General features: G+C 42.2%; 1 protein-coding gene across 8 annotated transcripts in view; it reads left to right on the top strand.

Annotated features, from left to right (window-relative positions):
- RAF1 (Raf-1 proto-oncogene, serine/threonine kinase) overlaps positions 1 to 9,574 on the top strand; it is a 44,334-nt gene extending 34,760 nt beyond the window's left edge. For 6 of the 8 annotated variants that reach the window (XM_080625902.1, XM_080625904.1, XM_080625899.1 and 3 more), the window contains 6 exons: positions 335 to 511; positions 1,473 to 1,519; positions 4,614 to 4,732; positions 6,478 to 6,609; positions 8,122 to 8,256; positions 9,432 to 9,574. In XM_080625902.1, the coding sequence (XP_080482028.1) occupies positions 335 to 511; positions 1,473 to 1,519; positions 4,614 to 4,732; positions 6,478 to 6,609; positions 8,122 to 8,256; positions 9,432 to 9,572 (751 nt within the window). In that variant the 3' untranslated portion in view covers positions 9,573 to 9,574. Of the gene's footprint in view, positions 1 to 334; positions 512 to 1,472; positions 1,555 to 4,613; positions 4,733 to 6,477; positions 6,652 to 8,086; positions 8,257 to 9,431 lie in introns of all 8 variants that reach the window. The other 2 variants (XR_013957704.1, XM_080625903.1) reach the window with 2 other exon arrangements.
- Positions 9,575 to 12,783: the final 3,209 nt, after the last annotated feature.

The following is a 12,783-nucleotide window of genomic DNA, read 5'->3' as shown; positions in this document are numbered from 1 at the left end:
CCAGTAACTTTCTAATACCACTTGCAAGCATGAATGTCGGTTACTAATGTCTAAACCCTTGAATTCTCATGGCAACTTCTTCTTGAAGGTTGATTTTAAAACCTTCCTTGGAACTAAAAGGAGTTTTAGTATCCTAACTGAAAAGCAGAAAATCAGCATATTTTTATATATGTTAAAACCAAACTTTACACAAACATTCACCTGGCAAAAATGTTGCTGGAAACTCATGTTTGGACTCAAAACTGAAACGTGTTCCTTGAGCCAGGAATTTTTAAAAGCATTTGAAGCCTTTTTTTCCTGAAGGTACTGATTTGTCTTTGCTACTTTCTGTTAGGAAGACTCGGCATGTTAATATTTTGCTGTTCATGGGCTACATGACTAAAGATAATCTGGCCATTGTAACACAGTGGTGTGAAGGAAGCAGCCTGTATAAACACCTGCATGTTCAAGAGACCAAGTTCCAAATGTTCCAGCTCATTGATATTGCTCGGCAGACAGCACAGGGAATGGAGTAAGTAGGATCAATGGCAATGCTGGCTATTTTTGTTCTTGGAATGGTGGTTCCCTTCTTATTCCCGAACCCTAATATGTGGAGTTACCCTGCTAAGATAGTAATGGGTCAGAGCGGTACACCCAGTAGAGAGTTTGTGCAGCCTTAATTTCAGCAATACTTTTAGTATTTTTTCCCCCCTTGGATTTGCCTCAGTTAATGTTAGACCACTAATCACTTAACCGTTAGCTTTTCTGTATTTTGTCTTCTTTCGTAGCTTGAGGCCTTACTGTCATGCAACTAGATGAGATCCTGTTCTAAACACAGAACCTTTTTTTTTCCCCTCCTTGTGTTACTTCCTGTAACATCACAGTGTTTGGCAAATACTAATTTATACTCATGGTACTTGTGTGAGATGAGGGGCTGCCTGTTTCTGTTCTGCAGCTACAGACACAAACACACGGATACATTTTGGAAGCCTTCCCCATACTCTTGGAACATGTTGCAGTGTTCAAAGCAGAGAAGATGCTGACAATGGCTGACGCTGTCAGTGCTCATCCATTTTGCAGCTCAGGACCCAGGTTTCCAGTCAGACACCTAGAAAACTAGGGCCATATATTGTGACTGCAGATTAAAGCAGTTTGTAAAAAGTAAACCTGAGATAGCATCCAAATTTCAAGTATATGAGGACAGCCCCCAGTTCTAGGGCATTACACAGCTACATAACAGTGATGCCACTCTTCTTGCTTTCTGAAGTTTATTTACTACACCGCTTCTGCTTTCTGTAATGCATAAAGCAGTAGTCATCAGCTACTACTTGCTGACTTTCTCTTTTCCCAAAGTAGACACATCCTTTAACTAAATCAAGAGTGTGTGAAATGGTTGAGTGTGTAATAAATTGTCATAATGTCTGTCAATAAACTGAAAGGCAAAGCTTATGGGAACAGCCTTCATAATGGTACTTTTGGTTTTTCTTTCACAGCTATTTACATGCAAAGAATATCATCCACAGAGACATGAAGTCCAATAGTATCCTTTTCTGCCTTAATTGTATTTCCTTTAATGTAGGTGATTTGTTTTTAATATGGGGCTTTTGGGGGGGTTGAAATAGCTGTTTCAGATGTATGTAACTACTAATGAGTAATTCAATGGCTTTAACCTGCCAGAGGAGGGACTGAGATGAGCTCTTAGGCAGAAGCTCTTCCCTGTGAGGGTGCTGAGGTGCTGGCACAGGGTGCCCAGAGAAGCTGTGGCTGCCCCATCCCTGGCAGTGTTCAAGGCCAGGTTGGACACAGGGGCTTGGAGCAAGCTGCTCTAGTGGAAGGTGTCCCTGCCCGTGGCCAGGGTTGAAACTGTGTGAGCTTCAAGGTCCCTTAAACCCAAACCAGTCTGGGATTGTATGAATTCCTATTGATGAATAAGAAGTTACTTTCTAGCTAGGGCTTTCATAGAACATGTGTGCTTATTTACTGAACTGTTGTGACAGAGATGGGGAAAGATGTGCAACAGTTGTGCTCCAAAAGTGTCTTATTTTACTTGAATGGTGCTTATGCAATTCTCTGTTACCCAAATGCTGTACTGGAGAGAAGCTGCACCCTTTACTTGGTGGGAGGTGTTTGTGTGTGCTGGTGTATGTGTGCAGATGCGGGGTTTGTCACTGTTCCCCAGGTATTTTTAATACATTTAAAACACCTTCACGTGTCTGACAGAAATGAAGCCTAAACTCTTTACTTTAAACTCAAGAAAAGGCAAACTGTGACCACTGTATTTCTTGCAAATACATACTTTCAGTAATGCATATGGAGTAAAAATGTTGTGAACCAATGTCTTTTGCCTTTCAAAATGCCAGCTTTGGAAATTGCCGAGAATGTCCCCTGAGCTAACAGCATAAAATGCAGCTTCCTTTCATAAAATGCAAACAGAATGTTTTGCAAATGTTAGCATAAAAGAATATGCTAAGTGATTCCATAATGTAAGGAGAGCCCCATTTTCACTTCATTTAGAAAAATAATCATTTTGGGATATGGAGGTCAGGAGTTTGTGATTCCTGATAATGATGACCATTTTTGTGCTCACATCAGCCTCACCTCCATCCCTGGGAAAGTGATGGAACACCTTATCCTTGGTGCCATCTTAAGGCATATCAAGGATAAGAGGGTTATGAGGGGCAGTCAACATGGCTTTACCAAGGGGAAGTCATGCTTGACCAACCTCATAGCCTTTTATGAGGAAATAACACGGTGGATGGATGATGGCAGAGCGGTGGATGTGGTCTACCTTGACTTCAGCAAAGCATTTGACACAGTCTCCCACAGCATCCTCATAGCTAAACTGAGGAAGTGTGGCCTGGATGATCAGGTAGTGAGATGGACTGCGAACTGGCTGAAGGAGAGAAGCCAGAGAGTTGTAGTCTATGGGGCGGAGTCTAGTTGGAGGCCTGTATCTAGTGGAGTGCCTCAAGGGTCAGTACTGGGACCAGTATTATTTAATATATTCATCAGTGATTTAGATGAGGGAATTGAGTGTACTGTCAGCAAGTTTGCTGATGACACTAAGCTGGGAGGAGTGGCTGACACGCCAGAAGGCTGTGCTGCCATCCAGTGAGACCTGGACAGGCTGGAGAGTTGGGCAGGGAGAAACTTGATGAAATATAACAAGGGAAAGTGTAGAGTCCTGCATCTGGGCAGGAACAACCCCAGGTTCCAATATAGGTTGGGGAACGACCTGTTAGAGAGTAGTGTAGGGGAGAGGGACCTGGGGGTCCTAGTGGACGGCAGGATGACCATGAGCCGACACTGTGCCCTTGTGGCCAAGAAGGCCAATGGCATCCTGGGGTGTATTAGAAGGGGGGTGGTCAGTAGGTCGAGAGAGGTCCTCCTTCCCCTCTACTCTGCCCTGGTGAGACCGCATCTGGAATATTGTGTCCAGTTCTGGGCCCCTCAGTTCAAGAAGGACAGGGACCTGCTGGAGAGAGTCCAGCGCAGGGCAACTAAGATGATTAAGGGAGTGGAGCATCTCCCTTATGAGGAAAGGCTGAGGGAGCTGGGTCTCTATAGTTTGGAGAAGAGGAGACTGCGGAGGGACCTTATTAGTGTATATAAATATATAAAGGGGGAGTGTCACGAGGATGGAGCCAGGCTCTTCTCAGTGGCAAACAATGATAGGACAAGGGGTAATGGGTATAAACTGGAACACAAGAGGTTCCACTTAAACTTGAGAAGAAACTTCTTCTCAGTGAGGGTGACGGAACACTGGAACAGGCTGCCCAGGGGGGTTGTGGAGTCTCCTTCTCTGGAGACATTCAAAACCCGCCTGGACACATTCCTGTGTAACCTTATCTAGGTGTTCCTGCTCTGGCAGGGGGATTGGACTAGATGATCTTTTGAGGTCCCTTCCAATCTCTAACATACTGTGATACTGTGATACTGTGTGTGTAATATATTAACTCTTTTCCTGACATAGGAGTGAGAGCAAGGAGTCAGTCATGTTTATATTCTGAATCCTCTTTTTTGAACATAAAACATTCTTAAATGAAGTTGTAAAATGGAATCTCCTTGGAATAACCCCAACAAAGAAAGTGCTACCTGTCAGTCTTAACAGACTATTCAGTGGATACTACTGCACATAGTACAGATGTGGGTATTTCCAGTTGACATAGTTAAATCATGACTAAATCTCAGGAGATCAGCCAGAGGGGTTTGTGTAAAGGGATTTTATATTTGATTCCACTTGTTTTTATTTAGTTTCTTTTTTGAGCTGTGATGACTTCTATGTTGTTCCCCTGTGTGTCTCTTGACACCAGTTATTTAAGTACCTGCAGTCACTGGTGTTAACTAACACAGGAGGTTTCCATTCTAGCTCACCATAAAGATAAAAGTACAACCAATGCTGAAACATCTGGTCTTGTTTAGTCTTAAATGTTAACTCTGTAATATGGATGCCAGAAAATGGCTTTTTTTCTGTTTAACATATAACTTGTAGCAGGTTTAAATAAATAACCAGCAGTTTTTGTGGGTAGTTGGCTTGCATTTGTAATAACCTGAGCAGGTACTTCATAATCGTGTCAGAAAACTCAGAGGTGTTTGCTCAGGTCTCCTACAGGATTTCTTTAACAAGTGTTTAGATATATTTCTTCATGAAGGCCTCACAGTGAAAATAGGAGATTTTGGTCTGGCAACTGTAAAATCCAGGTGGAGTGGATCTCAACAGGTGGAGCAGCCCACTGGGTCAATCTTGTGGATGGTGAGCAAAACATTTCACTCATGTTAAATAGTTGTTTTCCTTCTGGTAAGGTATGTTTAGTCAACTGAACTCTATTTTACACCTATAAATCTAAATGAATCAACGTATGCTGGTAGTGCTGTGTAGGCTTTTATTCCAGTTATCGGACAAGTTAAAATTGAAGAATGAAGTGTTGGGGTGCTTAATTGTCCAAAGTAGACATCATTCACCCAAAGGTTCTTCTTTGTTTTAAGTATTCAGGGCAGAGACAGGGCGGCCAGTGGAACTGCAAGGAGCTGTTCGGAGGGAGAGGGGGGCCTTTTTCCTGCCATAATCCTACCTTTCCCCAAATGGGCTTGTCTCACAGGAGAACAGGCTTTCATCTGTGTAACAGTGGCTTTGTGGGGTCCTTTCTCTACCTTCTTCATTGTGGCCTCTTCTTCCCCTCCTCCTTACGTGGGACTTGGCAACACACTTGCTGATCGTGCATTTGTCAGCTTTGGCTGGGGATTGGGGAAGTGCTACTTCAAGTATGGGAATGAGCACAGTCATCTGTGGTGATGATGTTTCATATACATCAAGCTGCTGCTGTTAGGCCCAGGACTGTCCCTCACCCTGCACCAGACAGTTGAGTAGGCTTTGAGGCAGTTCAGAACCGCAGCAGGTAAATGTCCATTTAGGTACAGAATTCTCAAGTTCTAGTGGAAAGTTTATGGAGTTTCTTTTGGAAGTGGTACTGCGAAGTCCTTGTCTGAGAGAACATTCCTAACAATTGCCCTTACCATGGAATCATAGAGTCGTTAGGGTTGGAGGAAACCTTAAAGTACGTTTAACCTCGTGGAACAGTGCCTGTCACCAGGTTAAAAAGCATCCTTAAAATTATGCAAGAATGTCTTAGGATTTAAAACTTACTGCCCTGTAGGTATGCCTATGTACATGAAACAGATCTTCTGGAAAAAAACCCTGCAGTGTTGCTCTTTACAGGTTTGGGGTTTTATTTTAATCATTTATAGACCATTCATCTTTGCTGAGTCATCATTAGGTAGCAGGAGAGGTTGATTCTGTTTCCTCAATATAATCTCTTACTGCGTTGAGTTGTGGACCTGTTGAATTTTAACCAGTACTTTTCTCAGCAATGCTGAAGGACTTCACAGAGAAAAAAGTCTTAATCCACAGGAAGGGTGTTTTGATGGTTTAGATCTTGTTTTATTCAGTCATCCAGTGTTGTTTATTTGAAGTTCTTTAGCTTTACCATTTTGCTTTGTTTTGCAAAGATAGATTTCTTTCCTGATCCTCAATATGTGCTATTTTATATTTTGCTTTCATATTCATGTAAATATTTCAGGATCAGTTTTACAAGGGAATGAATCTATATTAGAATTTTGTATTTTTCCTCTTTAACATTGATACCTGTTTAAGAGCTGATGGTGAGAGACAGACTCCCTTGTATAGAAGATGTAGCAAAAGTCAGTAAATACTGCAAATTGGAATAATAATAGTTTTTCTAATGGTAAAATGCTCACTGAATTAAAGCATTGCTTTGTTTACTCTCAAGTGCACTGATGTTTTTTAAAAAAGATACAGAGTAGCACTGCCTGAACTTCTCCAGAGCCTTAGGTAAAACATCAGAGGTTCTGAGGTATCCCCTGTTTGTTCACTCATTTTCAGTTGAGCTCACTCTCTGCTTTCCACATATTTTCCCCTTCGCTTATCCTTTCCATTTCTAAGTTCTCTTAATAGTGATTTCTGATTTCCTCCTTCCACAGGCACCAGAAGTGATACGGATGCAGGACAGTAACCCATTTAGTTTTCAGTCAGATGTCTACTCCTATGGAATAGTATTATATGAGCTAATGACAGGAGAGTTGCCGTACTCTCACATAAACAACAGAGACCAGGTGAGAAAGCCTCTTTGGATGCTGTGTTTTATTTCTGGAAAGGTACATTTTGTTGTCCTCAAGAAATGTAAGATAAAGGCAAATACAAAACAAGAACTGAAGTGGTGTTGACAACATGATTTGTTTCAGCAATAAATCTGGGTGGGAGAATGTTTAAATATTGACAGTGACAGCTCCTGAAAGGAAAAAAGATTTCTTTTTTATAAGCATTTTAAGCGTCCTGTTGAATTTATTCACAGTTAAAGCTTTTGCTACATCAATAAAGATGTGAAGTTTCCCTTTTGATGTTAAATATGCTGTTATTTTATCAAGATTGGATTCTGTGCTTTTTACTAAGCGAAGAATCAATACTGACTGTTGTCATCCCTGTTAGTATTGCATGATTCGGTCATTGCTAAGTTCTGTTCTTACCAATCAACTAACCAAGAATTACAAAAAAAGCACATGAAGGACAGAGACCTCATCTGTTCTCTTTACACAAATGCTTTTTCTGGCTTAGCAAGTGTAGAGCTTACTCGTTCTCCAGTTTGTGAAGAGGTCGGTTTTGTTAAGGAAGTTTTTTCTTAGTTTTAAGATTGGGATATCGGAATGTGTTTTAATTCATAATAGTAAAACTATGTGCAAGCTTAAGTAATCACAGCTGCTGCAAAAGATGGGACTCTTGACCCTCAGGTAAGTTTTCTGTGGAGGAATATGATGTTTCCTGGAGAGCAATGCTGAGACCTTGTTTTAGCAACATTATATTGGCCTTTTTTTTTTCCTGAGACAACAGCAATTGAAAAAGACCCAATAGCAGGGTTAGTTCTGTTTTACCTCTCCCCAGTGAAACACTCAACAGTCAAAGTCCCCCCAACAACCAAACCTACCACCATTTTACCAGGTAATAGTCTTATCAATACCGTACAGTCAACTCTTAAGTTTCCTGGAAGTCTGATGAAAATCCTAAACAATTACCACATTAACTTGAACTGAAAATGTATTTTCCAACACTAATATGATCTTTTACTGTTTGTCTTGAAACCAAACCACCCCCTTTTTTTGCTGTATTAGTTACGGTGATCTCTTTTCACTTGCTAGCTGTACACCTCCTTTTGTAACATGTTGTATAGAGATACCTGAACATACAGCTCTTCTGAGGGATTGTGCTGTTGTGCCAAATTGGCTGGCTGCTCCTGACTACTCAGACTGAGAGTTGCTTGTCACTGTAGCCTTCAGTTGAAGGACATTGCTATGACAAGGACACATCCATGTCATGTTAGCATCCCCTGTTCTGTTCTGAGTGCAATAGCTCCTTCCCTTGGTGAGCATTACAGAGCAGTGTTGCTCTGATTTAATCATGTCCTGCGTTACACAAACCCAGGACCATTGTTTCAGTTAACTGGGACAAGCTGATAAGGCTCTGCTGGTGTGTGTGCCTTTGGGACTTGTGTTTAATGCTTTGGGACACTAACACTATCCAGTGAAACAACTCCTACAGCTTTGGTTTTCTGCCACTTGCTGCTTCTCTTTCAGATTATTTTCATGGTTGGCCGAGGGTATGCTTCTCCAGACCTCAGTAAATTGTACAAGAACTGCCCCAAAGCAATGAAGAGGCTTGTAGCAGATTGTTTGAAGAAAGTTAGGGAAGAACGACCTCTGTTTCCACAAGTAAGTGATTTCCTGCATCTGAGTTTCAGAGTATTTTGTGAATAGCCATTAGCACACAAAGCGTTCTACACAGGTAGAGGTTTTGGTTTATATAAAGTGTACCTGCTTCCTATTTTTGTCTTTATTCATATGGGTATTTCCCATAGCCCAGCTCCCTTAGGCAGTTTGTAATTCTGACTGTACATAAGGGTCACTAAAACAATACTACGCATGCAGACTGAAGCAGGCTTACACTGGAGCAGTTTGCTTTCAACAGCTGACCTGTTTTAAAGATAAGCAAAAAAAAAAAAAAAAAGCCCTAACATAATCTCTGTATTTACATCTTATTTTAGTGTAGGTTTGAGGGAAATGAGACCATTCCCTTTCCTTCCCCACAACTGGGAAGCAGCAGACAAAATCCACTGAGGGATGTAAATTCATGTAGCAATTTTAGGTGTTTTTACCAAGCATACTTTACTTTTTCATGTCGCTATGAAGATGATGAAGGTACCTTTAAGTAGCTGGAATTAAATATCAGCAGATTTTGGAGAAATAACTTGCTGTTACAAGCAAGTACAACTTTTGTTGTTTAAAGAGTTCTTTCTAAATGCTGTTTTGTAAACAGACTGTTAGGCAGAGGATGCAATTCTGTCCCTGTCACTCATGGAGGACTGCACAGATACAAGTTAATTGTTCATAATGTTTGTGAACTAACAGAAAGTATCCTCCCATCCTCTGAAACCCCACATGGCAATGAAACTGTGTGACAGTTTGGTCATTCACACTGGAGTGTTCCTAGAGTGTTGTTTCCAGAGCCTCCACACAGTATGCCGTTGCTCTTAGAAGATATACTAAAAGCTGTAAGAAAGGGGAATGGCTTTAACCTACCAGAGGGGAGATTGAGATGAGCTCTTAGGCAGAAGCTCTTCCCTGTGAGGGTGCTCAGGCGCTGGCACAGGGTGCCCAGAGAAGCTGTGGCTGCCCCATCCCTGGCAGTGTTCAAGGCCAGGTTGGACACAGGGGCTTGGAGCAAGCTGCTCCAGTGGAAGGTGTCCCTGCCCGTGGCAGGGGTTGGAGCTGGAGGAGCTTCAAGGTCCCTTCCTACACAAACCACTCTGGGATTCTCTGATTAAGACTTAAGTATAAAGAGCTGCTTGTCTAACAAGCTTTGTTTTAATGTTATGTATTTCCTTCAGATACTGTCGTCCATTGAATTGTTGCAACATTCTTTACCCAAAATCAACCGGAGCGCTTCCGAACCATCTCTGCACCGTGCTGCCCACACAGAGGACATAAATTCATGCACATTAACATCCACGAGACTGCCCGTGTTTTAGGATCATGCTCCCCTTCCCTCATCCTCTCCAGTGCTGGGAAAGGAACAGAAGTAACAGAAGTTGTGCTTTTAATGCCTCAGTGTACAGGATCAGTGCCAGCAGGATTATCTGCCTCCCAGTTTTGAGAACAAGCTGCTAAGGATTTCTGCAGTTCTTACCCTGCAGGGACACAGCTCCACCTTGCCTTTTTCTACAGTTTCTTTTACTGGGATAGTTAACAGACAATAAATCAAGAGATCTATTACTATTTTTTTAATAGATGCACTTGAGCCTTATTTTTCCCATACCCAGAAGTGATGGCTGTTTCTTTGGCAGTGTTTCTGGATTGATTTGAATCTGTTGGTAAATGGGTATTCTTTACAGCAAGGATGGCTCACCTCAGAGAGATGATGTGTTTTGGTGCTCTTTGATGTGCCACTGCAGGCTGGGGGAGTCCTCCTGACATGGGTATCTGCAAACAAGACTGAGGGAAGAGGAAAAAACTTTCTGGAAATCAGCTCCTGCCTAAGAGCTTTCATCAAGCCAATGAAATAAGTTAAAATGCTAATTCAACACTAAATAGTTTTGCAATAGTTTTGCACATAGAAGAGAAACTCTTGCAAAAGAATGGAATATATTCTGAATTGTTCTGCTCAGAGAAGGAAGCTAGCCAGTCTTGCTATGGTCATCCTCAGTAACTTAAGCAGCTTACTTTGGTACTATGGACTTGTTTCCTGCAGCCCAGCGAGGTGGGAAGTGCAGAAAGCCAGGCTTTTGTGGCTGAGAACAGGCTCATTAACACTCTCCTTATACTTCTGCAAAATGAGCGTAGTCTTCATCCCATCTGAAGCTGTCGTCCAAGAGATGCACTATCAAGAGGAAACTGAGCATATACAGTTTTTCTTGCTGATTTGGGTTTTAATTTTGTTTTTATTGCTCCTGAGAAAATGCATTTATTGTAAGCCAAGGTTCCTCTGATTATCTTATTTTAATAAAATAAATTAAATTTTAGGTTGAAGATTCAATGTCATCCTTTAATGCAGTAATCCATCGCTCTGACACGTACAGCTAGATTGGAACAACTCAGAAAATGACATTCAGAAGGATTGTTTTAAAAGCAGTGTAAGTAAAAACACGTTTGAGATGACCACCTCCAGGTTTGCAGTCACTTCCATTGCAGGATGGTTTTTACAGCAACAGCCTCTCAGCAGCATCAACTGATTCAGGTGCTACACTGCGGGATGATGAAGCTGTTGCACCGCACCAGTTCCACTGTGTTTTATCTTCTGTGGCCCTGTTGTTTGCTTAGGTCCAAGTGAGTGTTTTGTCTTGGCTGAACTCCACAGGTGACAAAAAATAGGTGGGTTAATCTAAGAAACTCTTTTTTAAATAGCATTCTGTTTAAATACGTTTACTGCGGAAAGAATGGAAGCCAAGCGTCCATTCCTGACATGGAAGCTTGAGAATTTGTGGGTTTCTCTGTGCACACCTCTCTAAATGTTATTTATCTCTCATATTACCTTCAGTATAATATAGAATAGTTGAAGAAAAAGAACAAATCATATGAAGCTGCTGCTACTTTAGGTCTAAAAGAAACGATTAATCCCTCATTTTTAAAACAAGTTATGTTAAATTAAAACTTTTATGTTGTTCCTGTGTAGCTTTGATAAACAAGTTGTCTTTTTACTCTCAGACTACTGCTACCTGGTTCATGTCTTCATGGGGCAAGGGAAACCAGGAATGTCTTGTTTAAGGTAAAGCACATCCCCTCCATTGACTTCTTTGGGGTGTATTTTATTACTTTCTTTTCCTCACCTTTGTGACTGGTGAGGAACACCACTCATGTGCCTCTCTGTGCCTTCGTGTGCCACTGACCAGTAAGCAGTCACAGACTCTGCCAAGCTGAGGCCTGACTCTGCAGTAAGCACTGTGAAAAATTAACCTTAGGGGGGAAATAACTGTGGAAAAGTTCCATTTCGTGGGTCAGAACCAGAGCAACGTGTGTGTGTGTTCAAGGGGAGGGAGCTGTTGGCGGCAGAGATGGGAAGAGTTCTCCCTCTTCTGTTGGAACCCTCAGGGAAATGCAGCGATTTCCACCCAGGAGGCTCCTCAGCTTCAGTTCTGACCCAGAAATGCCAACCCATGGTGGAAACTGGTAATGCTGGAGTCACTAATTTGATGCCATTTAAAATGTCTGAACTCCAGCTGAAGGTTCTGCTATTGCTTTGGGACAGGGACAGAGATCCCCATTTTCAGCCATCTGAGCAGTGGCCCATTGGCCGTGCTGACGTGAGGCTTTTGCCCAAGTGTCTCTGCACACCCTTTGCCTCACAATACAAATAACTTCTGTTGTCTCAGCAATTGGCTTTTCAGAAATGCTTGAGTCTTTAAGCCAACAGCAGCCCTTCAAGGTATGAGGTTTGGTCCACACTGGCCCTCTACTGATTTTAAGACCATCTGCTACATGTGTGTAAGAGGTTGCTGCTTGCACTCCTCTGGTTTCCTGCTGTATTGCTCAGGCACCATTTCACCCTGAGTTCTTAGCTGAACTGCCAAGTTAATACAAATGGCTTCACAGCGTTAACTTCTTATCTCAAATTTCACCACCAAACTGCTTTTGCTCTAAGCCTTTGCAACACAATTTAATCCTGAACAAAAACGGGATTCAGCAGCAGCTCTGTAACTCAGAAGAGATGTGCTTTACTCCCTCACACCGCTGCCCTTACCCAGCCTTGGCACATCCCTTATGAAGGCAATGCCTGAACTTCTGCCAGGGCTTTACTGACAGTGGCTGTGGGCTGGGACAGGAGCTGTGTGGAAGTGGGGCTGTTTGGGACTGTCCTGGAGCTTCAACACGGTGCCACTGTCCTGTGCTAGAGGCAGGTGGGGATGAGGAATCCCAACTGTGTGTCAGCCACACAGTTAGGAAAGGCAGGAGTTAAAACTATCTGCTCATAACTGAAACAGCTTACAGTGTATACTTCTATCTATAGGATCACTGAAAATGTAGTTGCTTAACTCGGGCTACTTCACTGAAGGGAATCAAGTTCCTAGTTAAAAGACATTTGAAGTAGTTAAACTGAACAACAGGGTCACTATTGCTGTTGTCACTGTTAGTGCACCTAACTCCTTCCTCTCATCAGAGTTTCCAGAATCCAGGTTCTGCTGCAGGCTCAATTTCGCTGTCTGTTGTGACTCTGGCACTGCTCTGAGTTTACTCTGGGTACTACTT

The sequence above is a fragment of the Psittacula echo genome (genome assembly GCF_963264785.1).
Source record: "Psittacula echo genome assembly, chromosome: 9".
Taxonomy (NCBI): Eukaryota; Metazoa; Chordata; class Aves; order Psittaciformes; family Psittacidae; genus Psittacula; species Psittacula echo.
The sequence above is the reverse complement of the archived record's forward strand: the minus strand, read 5'-3'. Positions and strand labels throughout refer to the sequence as shown.